The sequence below is a fragment of the Acinonyx jubatus genome, chromosome B2, assembly GCF_027475565.1.
Source record: "Acinonyx jubatus isolate Ajub_Pintada_27869175 chromosome B2, VMU_Ajub_asm_v1.0, whole genome shotgun sequence".
NCBI lineage: Eukaryota > Metazoa > Chordata > Mammalia > Carnivora > Felidae > Acinonyx > Acinonyx jubatus.
Window position 1 is genome coordinate 104,997,858 of NC_069385.1, and position 21,726 is coordinate 105,019,583.

General features: G+C 34.1%; 1 protein-coding gene across 1 annotated transcript in view; it reads right to left on the bottom strand.

Moving 5' to 3' along the window:
• Positions 1-296: 296 nt before the first annotated feature.
• The window catches only part of CD2AP (CD2 associated protein), a 136,854-nt gene continuing 115,424 nt past the window's right edge, over positions 297-21,726 (bottom strand). Inside the window, exons 14-18 of the mRNA XM_027057604.2 lie at positions 14,384-14,496; positions 13,572-13,673; positions 11,656-11,837; positions 7,484-7,547; positions 297-3,335 (exon numbers count right to left, since the gene is read on the bottom strand). Coding sequence (XP_026913405.2) covers positions 3,294-3,335; positions 7,484-7,547; positions 11,656-11,837; positions 13,572-13,673; positions 14,384-14,496 — 503 coding nt within the window. The 3' untranslated portion in view covers positions 297-3,293. The remainder of the gene's footprint in view (positions 3,336-7,483; positions 7,548-11,655; positions 11,838-13,571; positions 13,674-14,383; positions 14,497-21,726) is intronic.

The window sequence follows — 21,726 nt, forward strand, 5'->3', positions numbered from 1 at the left end:
TTCCACTTTTTTTTTTTTTAATCTACTCAATGCCAAGTATTCTCTAACATACTTTAGATAAATCATTTCAAATTCTCCCAATAAACCTGTGAGGTAGAAATTACTATCTCACAGTTTCAGGGGAAAAACAGAACCACAAAGATTCAGTAAAAGTCAAATAGGTCTAGAACTTCTAATGCTTCCATTTTACCATTTGCATGGTTTCTTCTATTGAAAAACTCAACCTAATAGAATTTCCATCATATTGTGCAATAAACATGCTGATGTTAATGAAAAATAACCAGTAAAGACCGACACAACTGGCAATACTATTCTTTATTGTCTTTCTCTTTGAGGGAGTAGCATGCTTTTTTACAGCACCTGTAAACAAGTCAGTGAAGTATACTATTTTGAGTTTCCCCACATATATATTATTTTTATTTTTTTGGAATGTTAGAATACCACAACACCAACTGCATTACATTATAGTTACTGAAGGCAAGTCAGGCTAAAACAAGGGTAAAATTTTATGGCTAAAAATATTCATAGCAGCAACTTTTAAAAGATGATTTTATTAAATCAAGTCATTGCACTTGGTCATTTTATTGCTACAGCAAAACAAGGCCATTAAATTTTTAACGCTTCTCATTTCTGATTTTAACTGATTGTCTCATTCTGTTCATACATTTCAAGTTTAAATGCAAGCATAAAACATTTACCAACAAATCAAGAGAGCACTTGGGTTTTTTTTCTGTGATCACAGTAAGAAGCATAAAAAAGAGAACTCTCTGTTCGATGAGGCCCGTTCTCTCTTCCTATCTTCAGACTTAAATTTTGTGAAGAGGTAACAGCTTTATAGTAAGACCAAACCACTAAAGTTTAGTGGTCACACACAAGCACACACACACACAATACTCCTAATATTGAAATACAAGTAGGAAAATTAGTAGTATTATGCGCTTCAAATAGCAAACCTGAAAAATACATTCACTAATAATTTGGCAATGACAGACTCCATGCTGTTTATCTCTAGTCTGTCATTTATACTCACTCAGGAAAAACAATGATTTATTGCCAAATAAAGGCTATTATCATTACATACCATTTTGTGATATGAACTTTATGAATAAAAATACTAAAATCCCCATAACAAGAGCAAACACTGGTAAATTGCTAGACTGAAGTAATCATTTTTTCCCTTTGAGTTTGGCTTTCTTTTCTTTACTATTTGGTCAATGGCAATAAAATAGAGACACAATAATTTTCTAAAAGAGACACGGTATTTTAATTTTCTATTCTGACTGAGGAGTATACAAAGCAAATACTCTAAATGTATTTCGGCATTCATGACCATCTTCATTTTATGCACTAGTGAGAAAATGACCAAGAAAAACTTTAAGGATGACCTGAAATCTACTGGAAACTTCCTTCAGCCCATTATTAGGGTGAGGAGGGGTCACTTAATAGATTTTCCAGTCAGAAAGCTGGAGAATGATTTCTAGGATACAATGTTTTTATTTCTACCTAAGGACTTTCATTAAAAGAAAATAAAATCTAATTTTTTAGCAAGAAGGAAATCATTCATTTGACAAGTCATTTAAAAACATTAGAACAGGAATAAACAATTTTGTTCAGTAGTGACCGCATCAGAAAACCCCAAGGACTTCCAAGAGTTAAAATGTACATACTCAATACACAATCAATGCACAATCAGGTTTCCCCAAAAGCACTAATGTAAGTTGTGAATTTAACATTAAGTAATTACTGGAATTTCTATTATTTTCTACTTCAGTTTTCTTTCATACGAGACAACATGGCAAAATTTCATTTAACACAAGATTTCAGTATATAAAATTAAAACTTAAAGGCAAAATCTTGGTTTGGTGGTTTAAAATAACACAAAATGGAAGCATGATAGGTGGTATTCAAAATCTCAAAGTGTTTGTTGTGTAATAAAGCTGAAAATCAATTTTTTTTGCAAATGAAAAGTCAATTTTTCTATTTTTAATATGAACCCACATATTTTAAGACATATTACCTACAGACGTAACATTTTAAAACATTCAGCTGTTCATAAGTGACTCTGAAGAAACTACCAATTCATCCATCTTGCATTCAAAATGCATTCTGAATATGGTCAACTACATTTGGTTTTAAATAAGCTGTACTGTTACAGCTTAATATAATAATAATATATTAACACTCTTTATAAAGTTGGTACCTTTATAAATGACAGCCTAAACTATCTCCACCAGTTAGTTTGGTCTTTTAGGTAAATTACACATTGTAAAACCTGAGCATTTACATGATGACAATTTGTCAAAGTATGAAACCTCACACTGAAGTTCTGAATGTTCTTAGTTTTGTTCTCCTTGTGTTATCATTATTAAAAATCAGAGGGAGGAGCATGAAAAAGTAAATCACAAGATCATGAAATGAGTAATATCTGAGCCTGTAAAATAAGCAGGTAAGTACAGCAGTAAGGCTGGTGTTTGCATATTATATGTGCTGTAGTTTCTAGGCACAAGTTAAGGGTTAAATTGACATTTTTAGTTCCTTAGACCTAATGATTTTTTAAAATATAGCTCATATTTTCCCAAATATAGTTAACAATCCAATACATTTTAACTAAATTCCTTTTATGAATCCTATAGTGCAAGCAATATAAAATATTCTAAAAGTTGAAATTATTTTGATTATTTCATTAGTTATTACTATATGCATGGGTGAGTAATCTGGTTTATAGCTAGGAAACTCCTATTTCATCACCCAGAGTATAAACAGCACTGCAAACAAACAGGCACAACAGTGTATCCTGGGTAAGAAGCTAAAAGTAAAAAAAATATATATACAAAGTTTATATCCCTTACATATTATGGGAAAAGTAGTGGCTATAGTTACTATAAAGCTAATTTGTCCCTCTCAAATAGTATATTTTACAGATTATTTGTAAAGATATCCCCATATTTATAGTATAGATCTCTTTAAAAATAATACTACAAGTTTCAATAAAAAAATGATTGTGAACTTTCCTTTTTATACAGATTCAGTAGTATTTTCAAGCAAACTAAAAAAAAAAAAAAAAAAGTTTGCAATTCCAGCACATGAGAATTAAGGCCTCTTTTTTTTCATATTGGCAAAACAAAATATATATAAAAAAAATCCACCCTCTCCCTACTTTTCTACAGATTATAGTTCAAATACTCATATTTATCAGGATATCAGCATTTGTTATTTTTAAGTAACAAGTCAGGTGAAGTTCATAGTGTTGCTTCTGAATCCCTGGAACATTAAGAACATGGGCCCATGCCATTTCAAGAAGACAGGACTGCTTTTTTCAGCTTCTCTATTTCCACCTAAAATACAAAATGTTGAGTTGATAATAGATAACATATCTTTAGTAAACTTTACTGTATTCTGTCATTAAGATCCAATCATACTTTCAAGCCTCCAGATTTTGATTTCCATTCTAAGATCCAATTTCTAATGGTGTGATCAGTACAGGACAAGTTTAATAGAAGGTCACATCACAGTGCAAGTTCCTAAGTGGCAGGAAACACCAAAAAGTAACTACAATTGTTTCAGCCAGAACAATGTTAAGTAATGTGAGTCTCTGAAAGAACTGTAAGAAAATTAACCCTCCAAAGAACAAGAGAATCCTTGAAACCAAATTAAGAAATGTACAAGTACCTGTAATTAAACAAAGGGGGGCCATATAGAACTACAAAAATAACAATAATAAAGGACCAATTTAGTTCTATGTTTATCACTTACTACCTATGTGATATTGGTTAATCACTAACCTCACTTGGTCTCAATTTCCTTATCTATAAACAGTACGTTCTAGATTAAATTATTATTTAAAACACAGGAATATACCTAAGATTCAGTCAATGTGTTGGAAATATTTTCACCTATAGGCAGAAGGCATCCTTCACTTAACTGAAATTCACAATTTAAGAAACTTAAGAGAATTAGGAAAATTCATTACATGTTCACAACTGAGAACAGAATTATTTAATTCTGACACACAACAGCTAACAGAGTTGAGCACAAGATTCAATACCATGCCAACAGCTCCACACTAGCAAGTAGTATGGAACTTGTATAGATAGGGTCTCAGACTCTGACACCTACAATTTTCTAATCCTCCCAATTATATAAGGTGCTGATGATCTCTGACCTTTCACTGCATGCAAGAATATTTAGGCCTTACCTTCTCTTGATAGCATTATCCCTGTCCACAACATTGCATACAAATAACACATTCTATGGCTAACCTCTGACAAATAATTTATTATTAAATGATAAGCATTTTGTCACGGTCAAAATGTATGATTTCCATATGTTCATAATCTCCTAAGGGATTCTAACTACTCAAGAATGGTTTGTTAGTTCGTTCCAGGCTCTGAACTGTCAGCACAGAACCTGACGCGGGGCTTGAACTCATGAACCATGAGATCAAGACCTGAGCCAAAGTCGGATGCTTAACTGACTGAGCCACCCAGACGGCCCTCAAGCAGATATTTTTATTGCTAGAGTTTCTCTTCTAGCACTTATGTTCCTTGTTCACCTTTAGTTTTTTTATCATCCCTCAGGATAATTTAATACCATATGTTAACTTCATAGTTCAAAGTACTACTTTTAATCTTTGGGAAATATAATTTCTCCTCTAAAGGTATGATCTTAAAACTCCAATGTCTTATTAAGTGTGCTTTTATAAATACAAGAGTCAAACTTTCCCCATTAGGAAAAAAAAAATTATAACACAAATCAGTGTGAGGCTAGGTAACAGCTGATTTTGCTTAAAAATTGAATCAAATGAAAGTCTTCAAAAAAGAAATATTTCATTGGACTCTTTTCATGATTTTTATGACAAATTAAATCATATATACAAATTTAACACTGTATTAGTTTCCTCTTGCTTACCTTGTTACCTTATTTTCATATATGTATGCAGGAAATATTTGTGTATGTAAGAAATACATATGTGTATGTAGGAAAGATGAGGAATAAAGATCAAGAAACTTTTTTTTAAATGTGTTATTTTGGGAGAAAGAAAAAGTGCGGGGGGGGGGGGTGGATGGGCAGAGAGAAAAGGAGACAGAGAACCCTAAGCAGGCTCCATGATCAGTGCAGAGCTCGATGTGAGGGCTCAAATCTCACAACCGTGAGATCATGACCTGAGCTGAAATCAAGAGTCAGACGTTTAACCAACTGAGCCACCCAGGTGCCTCAAGAAACTTTTTATTATTTTTTGAATTTCTATATGTTACACACTGGCAATTACTGGGAATTTAAGACATTTTTAATATGTATTCTTTAATTTGAAAAAAATTTATTAGCTATCTAATATGCATAAAGCACTGTGCTCAGAGCTATGGACAAAGATGAAACAGAGATTTCCCTGGAACAGTCTTACAGTCTACAAGATGGGCAAAATAAGTCCTTAATGTCACAGTGATAAGATGCAAAATTATTACTTATTTATCCTTTTCAAAACTAAAGAACATGAATGTGGAAAAAGACAAAATTACTTTGAATCAGAGGATGACTGGTACTAACTAATGAAGGTGACTGTTGTTGGGGAGCTTTGAGAATCTGTAGAACTTACGCATGAGAAGATGACACAAAAGGAAAATCCAAGAAAATACAATAAGAGCAAAAATTCAGACAAATTAACTGTGAGGGGCAACTGAACATCAATCAGCGAACAAGAAAAGAAAGATAAACTAGGACCAGGATATAAAAGACCTCATATGCTAAGTTGAGAAGTCTGAATTTCATTCACCAAGTAACAGAAAGTTCTTCAAAGTACTGAGCAAGAAAGATTAATTTGAGATAAGAATGAGAGAAACTTAAACAGCTAAAGAGAAGATAAAGAGCAAGGGAAAAAGACAAACACTAGAAACAAAGAGATAAAGGTGAGGGAGTCAAGCTAGCAGGCCTGAATGGGAATGGCTTTAGAATGGAAGTACCATGTCTCAAGACTTGAAAGTCAATGAAACCCTCAACAGAAACAGAAAATCAGAAGATGATAAGTGTCAAAGGGGACATGAAAGTTCTAAGTTCACAGTGGAACATCCAGGGAGACCAGCAGCTGTAAACAGGACAGAAGGTGGGAAAAGATGAATTAGATTCAGAAGGGAGAGGCACAGAGCTAATCACGATAGATACTCTGTGGGCACAGGTAGGAAAAGAGAGCAGATACAGAAAGGAGGGCCGGGGCAGTTCTGAAGGAACATTTTACCTTGGTTGTTTCTGTTTTGCAATAAATGAACTTCAAACGAAAAGTGAAAACTACAGTCGATCAAGAGGGCAGCTGGACCTGAAAGGGGGCTTTTGCTTTTTTGGAAAAGGGGAAAAATAGAATATTTTCATAGGAAAAGGGAAAGTGCCAATAAAATGGGTGTGTCCAATATAAGAGTAAAAATGGAGTTTGGTAATCTGCCAAATACCTTCACATGTATTAACAGCTAAAGCTAAAAGGAGGTTGACAGTATAACTCAAGTTCAAACAGTATTAACTTAATCCCTAAAAGCAAAGTTTCCGAAGTCTAGCTGTTTCTTTTAAAGATTTCAGCTCCACTGCTGCCTTAAATCACTCTAAACCCTAGTTTCCTCATCCTTAAAACAGGAACAATAATCCTTACAAGTTGATACATGTGTCCATTAATAATGTACAGAAGGTGCCAACCTGACACATAGTTTAGACCTGAAAGTCACAATTGTAAGTCAGAAGAGGAGCTCAAGTTTTTCTTAGCAAGTCCCATGTTCTGTTTCACAATGTTAACAAGAGAAATAGGTAAAAACAGGGAAGCGTATGAAATACTTAAATACAGAATGGGAAGAGCCTTTGAAAAAAGGCAGAATAGGCTTTCTTTGAAATATGCAGAAAAGAAGTATACAAATGAAGACCAAAGTCAGTGAGGATGGAAAAAAAGTTAAGATAAAATAAATGAAATTGTCGGTCATCAGCACAGAGTGAAGATGTTAACATTATGGTTATGAAGTGAACTCTCAGTGAAGAAATCAAAGTGAACAAATCTAGAGCCATCCCATTATCACCCCTACCCCCCTCCACCCTTGCCTCCAGGCAAAAAATAAAAATGGAAACATTTAAAAACAAAGAAAAGAAAGGGGAAAAAAAAGGTAACTGTGTAAAAATGAGAGAAATAGCTCAAGAAAGCAATGTTGAGTTCAAAAGATCTAGAACTACACACTTACGAGGCAAGAATCATGTTTGTTTTATTTAAGAATATATATACCTTATGCCTCATGCACTGCCTAAGAGAGTTAGTGCTCAAAAGTGTTTGCTGAATGAATGAACGGAATGTGACAGGGAGTCAACAAGAGATTAATTAAATGGCTATCAAGCAGCAGGGAGTGTCCAACTTAAGATAGCATAATTTGTAGTGAAATCAATCACCTAGCTGGGATGGTGATTTACGCTGACTAGTTTATTTATGCTGACTACTATCTCAATGTTAGGAGAAATGAATTACCTCTAGATTACTTCTCATTGCCTTCTCTTCTTCCAAATCCTTTCGTAGTTTTTCCAGTTCTTTCCTAAAAACAATTTATTACTGTTAAGTCTTTCATTTAAACAATATATTTGACTAACAGGATCTGTTACCTGACAGACCAACACATGGGGGGAACTTTTTTAAAGAAAATAGCCGTACTGATTGAGAAAAGCTTCAAATTCTCTAGTTGGAATGGTTCAACCCAACACTTAAAAGCTCAGCAATACCATGGCAAACCTATCTGCAATAAAGCAATTTTTTTTAAGTGAATACAGAGCAGCTCATGATAAAACAAAGAAATAATAACTGGCCTTTAGAAGCAGTTTTCCATAGTCAGTTATCATGCATTTCCCAGGCTGGACAAAACCCAAGTGATTTGGTAATGTCAAAACATGTCACAGTACAAGGCAAATGATTTAACACGAATACCTGTACATTTCTCTTTCTGTATTTTTTCAAATGAAACATTACATTAAAATTACCAAACCAATAAAAAAAAATTAGCCAACAATCCTTCCTCTTTAACTCATGTTTTCATTTTTCTGTGTTTCCTTCTTTTTCTATAGTCATTTTCCCTCCACAGCTGCAAGTATATACTCCATATTGTGTCTTTTCACAAAGTATTTAAAAATACTTCCGTGCTGCTAAAATCATCATATTTCTGATAACTACTGCTTGACACTCAAATATCCAAGTTTTTTTGTTTGGTTACTTGGGTTTTGGGGAGATGGAAAGAATAGGAATTTTATTTAACATCATTAATATACCAGATATATCAAATTTCTAAATCAAAAAGTATGGACAAGTACAGACATTTTCAGCCCCTTGAAAATGATCTTCAAGAGTATTATAGAAATATGAGCTTGAGAAACACATGAAAATGCTAAGAAAGAATATATAAGAAAGGAAGTTTTCAATTATATAGTTTTGAACTAGTTTCTTCTGTGGTTTTAATGATTATAAAACTATATTGAGAGTTTCTACTGTTTCAGCTGACTATAATTTTTTAAATATTTAACTCAAATTTATCTACAGTTTATTTTGGTATATGATAGAAAATGAACTTTGTATTTCAAAATGTTATCACTAAATTAAATAATGCTTCCTTTTTCTAATTATTCTATTATTCTGAGTTTATTATACATTTAATTTATATCTAAATGAAGATCTATTCCTAAAATATTTATCCTGCTCTGTTTATCTTTATTTGTAATAGCGTTACATCATTCTATTTGCTCTTTGATCTGATAATTTAGTACCACTCTCACATTTTTATTGTTCTTTTTAAAAACACATTTATAATATAAAATTTTTATGTAACATTGTTTCCTTTTTACAGGAGCAGATCAAACTATGTATCTTGTTCTGTAACTTTTCAACTAAAGAAAGAAATTACTAATATATTTGTCAATCTTTCCATGTCAATATCATTTAAATTTTTTAAATGATTTGTTCCAAACATTTTAGATTTTAATACTGAATGCATAAAGACTCTAGATGTATTTGTAAGCTATAAAGATATAATCATAAAACAAAAACCCTGGAACTCCAAGTCAGCTTAAGAAATAAGTTATTATTACCAGTACCTCTGATACTCAGTGTCCCTCAAATCTATTTCCCCCTCTCCTTCATAGGAAAAGTTTTAGAGTATTTATTATTTCTTTTCTAATTTTACCACATATATGAATATATCTTGAAACAACACACTTACTGTTTGATTTCAAACTTTACGTAAATACTGTAGCATGTCGCTCTCTGACTTGCCTTCTCCACCCTCAACCTTTTTTAGATTAATTACATGTTGACATATGTAGTCGTAATCCATTTATTTTTTATTGCTGTACACTGTATAGTATTTTGTTGTATCAACATACCAGTATGTATTTATCCATTATCCTATGATGCCTGTATTTTTCAGATTAAAAAATCTGCTATCCATTTCATTTTCCCAGAGGAAACAAGACTTTGAAAATATTTGCCCTTTGGAAAGACTTCTAAAATATCTGATATATATGTTTTAAAATATATATAAATCATAAAGATTTTGTTCATCCAATAGCTAATTTAAGAACACCTACAGGCAGGGCACCTGGGTGGCTCAGTCAGTTAAGCATCCGACTTGGGCTCAGGTCATGGTCTCCCAGTCTCTCTGTGCTGACAGCTCAGAGCTTCCAACATGTTTCGGATTCTGTGTCTCCCTCCCTCCCTCCCTCTCTCTCTCTCTCTCAAAAATAAACCCTACAGGCAATTTGTAAACATAATTATTAGTTCATTAAAAATAGCATACTTGGTATCAAAAAATGTAAATGCCAAAATCAACAAATTAGGAGAGTTCTCTAACTCATACATGGGTGGTATTCAATAAATACTTACTAGATGAATGAACTTATGATTTATACTGTGTATATTGTGGAATCTGAAAAAAATCTGCAGGACTCAGATAAACTGAAGGATTCAAGAAAAGGCCTATCATGTGTCAAATTATAAACACACTCTCTCTAATATATATACACATAAGTACGTTTATTTAAGTAGTCATTCAAGGTAAATTTTTTTGTTTCTACCTAAAGAGACATTTGTAAAAGTGCTCTGCAACTATAAATATGTCATACTGTTAATCTCAATATTGTTTTTAATAAACAACCCAATGCAAATGAGAATTGAGGGAGAAATGGTAAATTCAGCTCAGAGGTAACATGGTTTCTGGCAATGACTTTTTTTTAATGTTTATTTTATTTTTGAGAGAGAGAGAAAGAAAGGGTGCCACCGCGCGCACGCGCACGCACACACACAGACACACACACACACACACACGTGAGCAGGAGAGGGGTGGAGGGGGGGCAGACAGAGGATCTGAAGTAGGCTCTGTGCTGGGAGCAGACAGCCCAATGCAGGGGGACTTGAACTCACAAACCAACAGATCATGACCTGAGCCGAAGTCAGACACTCAACTTAATGAGCCACCCAGGCGCCGCTCTGGCAATGACTTTTATTCCAGATTTCAGATTCCATCAAATACTTTTAGAGGCTACAGGGGAAGCTGAGATAGGGGAAGAGAACCTGAGCCCTCAGCCTCAGTTCAGTTAGATCAGCTGATCTCTGATTCGTTTTACCTACTGGTCCTTTGCAGAATTATGTTTAAAATGTTAACAAGTTTTAAAATTCAAATAATAATGGTTATAGAAAATATCTCTAAACCAACAGAAAATGGATTTGAGTTGTAGCTCTGCCTTTTAAGAACCGTGTAATCTTGGGGCGCCTGGGTGGCTCAGTCGGTTAAGCGGCCGACTTCGGCTCGGGTCATGATCTCGCGGTCCGTGAGTTCAAGCCCCGTGTCGGGCTCTGTGCTGACAGCTCAGAGCCCGGGGCCTGCTTCAGATTCTGTGTCTCCCTTTCTCTGACCCTCCCCTGTTCATGCTCTGTCTCTCCCTGTCTCAAAAATAAATAAAACGTTAAAAAAAAAAAAAAATTAAGAACTGTGTAATCTTAGGTAAAGAGCTTTATCTCTCTGAACCTTTCTCTCTTTAGTTAAAAGAAGAGAGGGGGGCTATCAGAGGTGACCTTTTACATTTATTTTGGCTCTAGACGGTCCTTAACTTTCACTTAGGACCTCATCATATGCCATTACCAAAAGTTTCAGAGTTAAGAGAACAGCCTTAGAAATCACCTAAACACAACTCATTGGTTTTATTTAAATACCAATCTCAACCCTAGCAGAGACAGTGATCCAGTTCCTCTGAAAAGTAAATCTACATATAGATACACTCCAGATCTAAAATACAATTGGTGTTTGGGATGAGCATTGGGTGTTGTATGGAAACCAATTTGACAATAAATTTCATATTTAAAAATAAAATAAAATAAAATAAAATAAAATAGGACTTTTCCTAATATTTTTGAGACTAATTAACTCCTTTGTTTGACCAGAAAATTTGTACCCTTAAATTATACCTACATATTATACCTTTTCTACAATCAAGCTACAAGAACAAATTTTCAAATTCAAGATTTTTGCAGAGTACTATTAATGAAAATTTCACTGAAAATATACTTGCTTATACCAGAAATTTGGCACATTACATCTCTGCTTGACATGAAAGAATTCTTTACATACGTGTAAGTAGTATTGAAAGAAAACAAGGGCTACTTACCCATGATCCTTTTTCAGCGCTTCTACAATGCACAGCAATTCAATAATCTGAGCTCTAAGTTCATCCAAGGGATTTTTTTTCCCATCATCTGATTCTACTTTAGCTTTGACTTCCAATGGAGTTAAAAAAGCAGCTGTATTTGGTTTAGAAGCACTTGAAGGTGTTGAAGGGTACACAGATGGCTGAAAACATAATAGCAAATGTTAATTTATTGTATTTATATTTATAAAACTTTCATAAAAATTTTTATAGCAAGGAGATAATTAAAATAATACTTCAAGATAAATGATAAACTTGAAAATTCAAAAATCAGTTTGATAATATTCACAACTGGTAAAACCACCAAACGACCAAAGAATAAACTTGCAATCACTAGGGGTTTATGTGAGAAATGTCAAGGGCTTTATCAATAAAAAGAACAAAAAAGTGGAAAAGAAAAGAAAAATCTATTAGATTTATCTTACGAATGGTTTTCCCGGTGGCGCATATAGAAACAAGAATATATCAGCATTTTTAAGGTGCTGTGGGTTTTTTTTTTTAATGTTTATTTACTTTGAGAGAGCAAGAGAATGCGCATACACACACGAACAGGGTTGGGTAGAAAGAGGGAGGGTGAGAGAGAGAATCCTAAGCGGGCTCCATGCAGTCGTGTCAGTGCAGAACCCGACATAGGGCTCAATCCCATGAACCATGAGATCATGAACTGAGTCAAAATCAAGAGTTGGATGCTTAACGGCCTGAGCCGTCTGGGTGCCCTGTGCCCCATTAGGGTGTTGTTTTGATCCTCCATATTACATATCCTAAGAGGTTCACTTAAAAGTAATTATGAACAATTTAGCAAGGCATTAACATCAATCCACGGCCTGATGCTCTTGCAGTATTTCACTAAAGTAACACGAAATAGAATTTCAGTCTAATGATGACAGTTGAGAGAATCAGATTAAATGTATCTGATAAATTTTAGCAGTAGCCAAATGCCCGGGAATGAATTTAAGGAGGAAACATGAACTTAAATTTAAGATGTGTATAGGATGTGATAATACTATCTTACATAAAAATGACAAGAGTTTAGAAGAGTCTTAACACCATGTAATAAATGGAAGAATCCATGTATTCTGCCATTATTCCAGGATATATTCAGTGTTCATTATGGTGCCAAACAACAAGCTAGGTTAGGAATAAACAAGTGATGGCCTCTGGAACACAGAGTGTACGTTTAATGGGAAAATGAAACAGATGGGCACGCCTGGGTGGCTCAGTCAGTTAAGCATCCAAATTAGGTTCAGGACATGATTTCGCGGTCTGCGAGTTCCAGCCCTGCATCGGGCTCTGTGCTGACAGCTCAGAGCCTGGAGCCTGCTTGGGATTCTGGGTCTCCCTCTCTCTCTGTCTCTGCACCTCCCCTGCTTACACTCTTTCTAAAATAAATAAACATTAAAAAAAAAAAAAAAGAAAACAGATGGATGAGCTATGCCTTAAAAAACAGTATGAAGTATTTAACATTTATATTACTCATTTACAATAAGGTCCTCTACAAAATGAGCTACAGAGGATAGTGTGACTTTCATAACTCAATTTTTTAGCAGGAATTATTTTATTTCTTGGTAGAAACAACTTTTTTCTTAAATATTATTTAAGGGATGCCTGGGTGGTTCAGTTGGTTAAGCGTCTGACTCCTGGTTTCAGCTCAGGTCACGATCTCATGGTCCATGAGTTCGAGCCCCATTTGGGATTATCTCTCTCTTCCTCTCTCTCTGCCCCTCCCTTGTTGTGCTTTCTCCCAAAAATAAAGAAAGAAAGGAAAGAAAGGAAAGAAAGGAAAGAAGAAAGAAGAAAAGACACTTTAAATTCCACAATTTTGCTATTCACAAAGAATCCTACAAATTATATAAATCTTGGGCCACAATTCAGCTCACCTTTGGAGAGTAGCATGAATCCTTTTTAAATTCAGATGGCTTTAAGTTGGCACTATCTTCTTCTTTTGGTAACTTCAAGATTTTTTCTGGGCTTTGAGTTGGCTAAATGATTTTTTTAAATCAAGAAACAGAAAATACCAAAAAAGGAAAAGGCAATAAACATTTGGATAATAAACTAAGTAACTATTATCACTGTTTTTAGCAGTAGCAGCTACTATTCCAGATATTCCATCATTGTTAACAGGATAGTACGTAATTTCAAGCTGAACAACAAACTTGCATGTCTTCAAGGTAAAAATAGCCTGCCTCTTAGCAACAAAAATTTTCTCTACTTAAGTAATTTAAAAGCACTGTAACACTTAAGAGCTAGCGTATTAAGGCACTACCAGTATCCCAGGCAAAGTCCAGAAAGCATAGAAAGAAGCCACACATTTTGACACCAGCATTAATGCTACCAAAAAACCACTGACTATTGCACAGGAAAAAAATGTTCTCATTCCTTCCTAAAGTGAATAGGTACCACTCAATTCTAATTATTGTTGTTAGATGGGTAGATTACACAGATACCCTGACCTCTTTTGACACTGTGCTTTTGTGGTTATGGTCTCAGGACAATTCTTTATTCCTGATTCTGTAACCTTCCATTCCAAGTCTCTCTGCAATGAACATAACCTCGTATCTCCCTAAATATAACCAACCATTTGCCACTTAAGTATCACAGCTATCTTCCTGATTTTTAAACTTTGGTGAAGGCATAAATCCTCCATCATTCTTAGAAACTTTTGTGTTTTACAACAGCAAGTGTAACTCACGGAATGTCCACCATTGAAGCGGCCAGGTAACCTTCTTCCAGGCATTTTCGGCCTATTTGCAGTGAGATGTAGCAAGTTTTCTGAGGAAGCTATGTCATCAAAATTTAGAAGATCTGGAGAATAAAATTAAACACATCTACTAAGAGATAACTACATTTTAAAAGATAAAAAAGAATGTTTCTGGATTTTTAACAAACTATACATTAAAAAGAGTACCACTAGGACTCACAAGTTAACCTGTGCTTTTCATATGCATTTGGAAAACAACACTCACCCTTAGAAACAAACATCCTCTTTACTGAATACATTTTAGAAGACTTTATTAACAACATAGAGTTCCTGTTTCTAATAGAGACTTAGACTTCAACAAAAGTTCTTACTGAAACATATAAATCTGAACCCAAAATTGTGGTATCATAAAAAAGCTTGTAATCTTAAGTCTTGCTTGTTTAAAAAATAAAAAAAGCATAATCTACTTCTTCAACTCATAATTGATTACAATATATCAGAAACTCAACACATAAATTTGTTTTAAATTTCAAGTAGTATCCTAATATTCAAATTTTAAGGACTCAACTGTATGCTTTCCAATTGCATTTCTCAATGTAAAGTGAAAGTATAATGAGTCTTTATATATGTGTGTGTGTGTGTGTGTGTGTGTGTGTGTGTGTGTGTGTGTGTGTCTGTGTGTGCACAGTATGTTGTAGCTGGGATTCAAACTGTTCATAGTTCACTACACTTTTGCTTAGACATTACCATGTTTAGGAACTATAAGATAAGTTAGAAATCTAAGGCAAATTGGGTATCAAGGAAAAATGCTACAAGGATGGTTCACATGTTTCCCCACCATCAGAGGCTGGTTAACTTTTGATTCAGTAACTTGGGTTTAAAGCCTATGTATAATTCGTATCTCTGAAACAATGGTATATAGTATCTTCCCTTTTTCTAGATGATCTAGAAAACCTTGCTGAAAGAGGTGTGATCTTTAATTTGGAAGCCTAGAAATCTGTAAGTGATCCAAGTATCCTAAGGATAACTCCAGACATTTCCATGGTCAATGTAATCTTCCTTTATCCTAGATTCCAAACTAAGGCTATCAATCACAGTCAAGATAACTGATATGCCAACAGCTATCTTTGGTTTAGAAGACAGAAAAAATTCTGTATATTACCATTGCCTGGATATTTATAATGTTTTCTGTCGAATATTTAAATATCCAAACTCAGTGATTTGTTATTTCTTAACAGACATCTACAAATAGTTACTATTACTCCCCTCAAAGCTTATTCATCAATTTTCATATTCAAAGTAATTAATTTAGAAAAAAATTTTAAGGGTTAACAAAGGTATCACTGTTTGACAATATGCATTTTATAACAAATTTAAGTATCTGTTGATCTGTTAATTCTTTTCCATTTTCACATTCTGGATTACTTTGTGTGTTCTATCTTCTATCTAGTCATGAGGTTAATACATCACAAGAGGCAATCAAAGGAGTTTAATTTTGGTCTTGAGTCTTGATAATTGTTCATATGTACTTATAAAATATAATAAACCATAGTAAGAGACACAGTGGCTTTAATGGCAAATGCATTATATAATGTGAAAGACCTTGAGTTTAAATATATTTTTAAATATTTCACTTTATTTGTAAATTTCATAAAGAAAACCAATATTTAAAAGATGTTAAAAACTTGCTATGGTTTGAAGGGTTAAAAAATGCTGAGGGGTGCCTGGTTGAGCATTCCAACCGACTTCAGCTCAGGTCATGATCTCACAGTTCATGAGTTCCAGCCCTGCATCGGGCTTGCTGCTATCAGCACAGAGACCACTTTGGATCCTCTGTCTCCCCCACCCCCCCAACCCCTCTTCAACTCCTATGCTCTCTCTTTCTCTCTTTCAAAAATAAACATTAAAAAAACTGCTGATACATGTGAGTACTGACAACCGACACAAAAGTCTAGAAAAGTACAATCCAATAATTTTGGCATGTGAAGATTATTTTCAAATGCATATTTAAGCAACTTGCAGAAAGAAAAAGAAACAAACAGAAAAACATAGGAATGAAGAGAAATGAAACTGAAAGGATAAATAAAAGGTAGATCTATAAAATTATAGACCATGCTCATGTAAAAATGCCTTCCATATGTCCAGTTTGGGGCTACAACACCAAGACAAATAATTTTACTATTCTAAAACTCTCTCAGGTCCTCCATTTAAGCCATCAGGTTAGTAAAATAGTGCACATTTTGGACTCATGATCTACTTGAACACATTTAAATTTGCCTAAGAGTGATAAGAGTAGATTTATACTGTACACATGGCATGAAAGGCATGATAGTCACTTAACTCTTGCAATTACGTTGCCACTCTGCCAGCCATTTACATTTCTACATATTGTCTAAGAAGACATGGAATTTTAAAAAGTCCAAGTGAAATATCAAATTTTGGGAGAAAATAAATGGACTTTTACAGTTTTCAATTACAAAAAAAACTTTTATCAAAAGAGTATCTTACACTAATCAGGAAAATTTTTCCAACATCAGTTTTATTTTCAAATGGAAAACCAAAAGGGTTAGAATAGACAGACAAACATGTACACTTTTAGTACAATTACAAAGAAAAATCAATGTGCACCACCTATTTATATTGAATATATTGTTTTGATTTCTTTTATAAATTGTCATCTTACCAAAATGGAGAAAGGTAGGATAATTTCCTGACACGTAAGAAGGGAAACATGGCAAACAGGCTAGGAAACAAAATCTGGAAAGAAAAGTCAAGGATAGGAATGTCTAGAAAAAAGACTAAACCAAAAAAATTATTTTACAAAGCAGGAAAAAAGAACAGCTGTAGAATGAATAGAACCATTTAAATGTTTAGCATATACCTACTGCAGTTTATCTAAACTTATATAAGATGTGTGGTAGATTTTAGATTTATTGTCTTTTCAAAAGAAAAAATGATGACTAGTATTAATTTCAATACACCATTAAGTAGAAAGAAGCCTTTTTAAAATTACTCACTGAACACCAACACAGCTTCGAAAAGGAGTTTTAGTAAAAAATTAGAGGTGAGAGTAATAAATTGATAGCTAACATATCAACAACTCATTAATATAGTTAGAACTAAAATTAAACTACCTTTCAGTCAAGTTTTAGTCTTTAGCATATGACAGTAATTACAATGAAAAAGGCAATTTTAATTCTCTGGTATAATAAAAGAAAAATAGGACAAACAGTATTTTTAAATATCACTACAAAGATACAACTTATGCAACATTTAAAATCACATAATACATAAATGAAACTTCAATTATGCTTTATATGATACTCTCTATAAACATCAAGAAAATTATTATAATAAAATAATTTTAATCTCTGCTCTTATTCTCCAGGTAAGTTCCACATTTTTGGGTGTGTTTTGTTTTTGTATATAGACTCATTTTTTATAGTGTGCACCACTCAACAAGTAGGCATCTTAGAAAAATTCCACCTTGAATTCTTTCTGGAAGAAATATATGAATAAATACTGGGAAAGCAATCAAACAAAAATAGATCAATTATCAAGCAAAACTAAAGAGAAAGAATATTTCACCATTTAACAATGTAATGCTTTGGGATCAAATAATGTTATACATCTCTACAACTTCCTTTTAACCCAAGAATTTATCACAGAAAGTCAAAAAGGATAAAATACTACACTATAAGCATACTTCATTAGCTGTGCTTTCTCACTGTAATAGGTATGTTACCACTAAATTTTCTATCTTATATTTTAAGACTAATTTTTAAATCAATGTTATGTCCCAGAAAGCTTACTACTTTAGAAATATTTAGACCATGTGAACTTTATAATTAACCAGTGGTAGCAGTGAGATTATTCTAAACTAATTTTTGATGAAGTGCTTGAAAAAGAGGGGAAAAATTAAAACATGGTTCTAACAACTATGCAATTTATAGTACTACCTTATATGTGAGAATATATACTGAAGGACATTTATTTTTAAAATAGTTTACAAATGGCTTCATATACAGGAAAGTCATATCTGAGAGGAGTGTTACAGATTTACATCCTCTACAGATGAGAGCAGAAACAGGAAACAGGATTAACAGAGGAAAGGAAAAGAATGGAAATAACACTTTATAACAACTTCCACATCACATATTCTAGTAGATACGTTGGACCAATTGTTACTTAAGCTAGAAAACAGATTAAGAAACAAGACCATGATCAATGAGTTGATAATTTAAAACCCCCATTTTTAATAGCAAAGTCAGTGTCCTTATTACTATATCATCACCTGAAATTATTTTATGTAATAATGAGATTCTAAGAAGATCTTCATGTATGTTTTAAACTTTCTGAAACATGTGAAAGGTCAAGTTTCACATACCATTTTAAAGATATGAAACCTCAAACTGAGCCAAAAATATAAATTAAAATATATCTAAACCTACTGCCAAATCTGAACTTATCTGATGCAGAACAGTATTTTTTTTAAGGTGTCAATACCTCAAAAAAAGGATTTCAAACCCTTTTATGCTACAAATACTAAAAACATAACATTCCAATAAAAAAAGGCAATGAGGAACAGCCTGAGTTGAAGTTTGAAACATGAGCTGTATGTTATCAGCAGCCAGGCCTTTTGTCTTAGAATAGTACTTGTGACTAAAATAATACCTGGGTATACTTGCTCAGTAAATATTTTCTATGTAATATAAACAAAATTTCCAAAATTTACAGGCATATCTCATTTTACTGCACTGTGCAGATACTACATTTTTTTACAAATTGAAGGTTGGTGGTGGCCCTGTGTTGAGCAAGTGTATCGGTGTCATTTTTCCAACAGTATTTCCTGAGTTTCCATGTCATATTTTAGTAATTCTTGCACTATTTCAAACTTTCTCATTACTATTGTATTTGTTATGGTGATCTGTGATCAGTGATCTTTGGTGTTACTATTTTAACTGTAATGAACTGTGCCTACATAAGATGTTGAACTGAATCCGTAAGTGGTGTGTGTGTTCTGACTGCTCCATGGAAAGCTGTTTCCCATCTCTCTCCCTCTCTTTGAGCTTCCCTATTCTCTGAGACACTGAAATGGGGCAATTAATAACCCTACAGGCCTCCAAGTGTTGGAGTAAAATGAAGAGTCACACATATCTCACTTTCAGTCAAAAGCTAGAAATGATTAAGCTAAGTGAGGAAAGCATGCAGAAAGACGAGACAGGCCAAAAGCTAGGCCAATTATGCCACCTAGCCAAACTGCAAACGCAAAGGAAAAGTTCATGAAGGAAATTAAGTGTTACTCTAATGAATACATAAATGAGAAAAAAGCAAACAGACTTATTGCTGATAGGGAGAAAGTTTTAGTGATCTGGATAGAATATCAAATCAGCCACAACATTCCCTTAAACCAAAGCCTAGTCCAGAGCAAGGCCCTAATTCTTCAATTCTGGGAAGGTTGAGAAAGGTGAGAAAGCAGCAGGAAAAAAGTCCTGAAGCTAGCAGAAGTTGGTTCCTGAGGTTTAAGGAAAGAAGCCGTCTCCATGAAAAAAGACTGCAGGCAAAGCAGCAAGTGCTGAGGCAGAAGCTGCAGCAAATTATACAGAAGATGTAGCTAATTAATGAAGGTGGTTCACTAAACAACAGATTTTCAATGTAGATGGAACAGCCTTGTATTGGGAGAAGATGCCATTTGGAACTTTCATAGCTAGAGAGGAGAAATCAACGTCTGGGCTCAAAGCTTTAAAGGACAGGCTGACACTTGTTGGGGCTAATGCAGCTGGTGACTTGAAGCTGAAGTCAGGGCTCATTTACCATTTTGAAATTCCTCAGGCCCTTAAGAATTATGCTAAATCTGGGTTGGCTAGTTGGCTCAGTCAGATAAGGGTCCGACTCTTTGAGTTCAGCTCAGGTCAGGACTTTGCAGTTCGTGGGATGGAGCCCAATGATGGGCTCTGCACTGACAGAACACAGCCTGCTAGGGACTGACTGACTCCCTCCCTCCCTCTCTCTCTGCCCTTCCCCTGCATGTGTGGGCTCTCTCTCTCTCAACATAAATAAACTGAAAAAAAAAAATTATGCTAAATCTGTGCTCTATAAATGAAACAAAAAAAGGACAGCAACACATTTATTTACAACATGGTTTACTGAATATTTTAATCCCACTGTTGAGACCTGCTCAGAAAAAAAGATTCTTTTCAAAGTGTTACTGCTCATTGACAATGTACCTTGTTACTTCCCCAAGAGCTCTGATGGAGATGTACAACAAGATTAATGCTGATTTCATGCCTGCTAATATAACATCCATTCTGTAGCCCAAGGATCAAGGACTAATTCTGAATTTCTTCCAACTTTCAAGTCTTATTATCTAAGGAAAAGGCTTCATAAGACTATAGCTGCCATGGATGGTGATTCCTCTGATGGCTTTGGACAAAATAAATTAAAAACCTTCTGGAAAGGATTTATGATTCTAGATGCCAATAATAACATTCAGGATTCATGGGAGAGGTAAAAATACCAGCATTAACAGGAGTTTGGAAGATGTTGATTCCAACTCTCATGGATTAGTACTTTGAGGGGTTCAAGATTTCAGAGGAGGAAGTAACTGCAGATGTGGTGGAAACAGCAAAAGAACTAGAATCAAGTGGAGTCTGAAGATGGAACTGAATTGCTGCAAATCCATGATAAAACTTCATTCATGAGCAAAGAAAATGGTTTTCTGAGGTGGAAACCATTCCTGGTGAAGATGCTATGAAAATTATTGAAACGACAAGAAAACATACAGAATAGCAGATAAACTTAGTTGATAAAGCAGAGGCAGGGTCTGAGAGGACAGACTCCAATTTGGAAAAAAGTTCTACTGTAGGTAAAATGCCATCAAACAGCATCACAGGCTACAAAGAAACTGTTCATGAAAGGGAGAGTCAATCGCTGTAGCAAACTTCACTGTTGTCTTATTATAGAAATTGCCACAGCCACGTCAACCCCCATCAGCCACCACCCTGATCAGTCAGCGGACATCAACATCAAGGCAGGACCCTCCACCAGCAAAAAGGTTGTAACGTGCTCAAAGCTCAGATGATGGTTAGCATTTTTTAGCTAAAGTATTTTTTAGTTAAAGTATACACATTTTTTTAGTCATACTGCATTGCACACTTAATAGACTACAGTATAGTGTAAACATAACTTTCAAAGGCACTGGGAAACTAAAAAATTCATCCAATTTGCTTTACTGCAATATTCGTTGTATTGCATGGTCTGGAATGGAACCATCAATATCTCTGTGGTGTGTCTGTGTATTTTCTGAACTTAACTGGGTGTTAGGTGTAGTACCA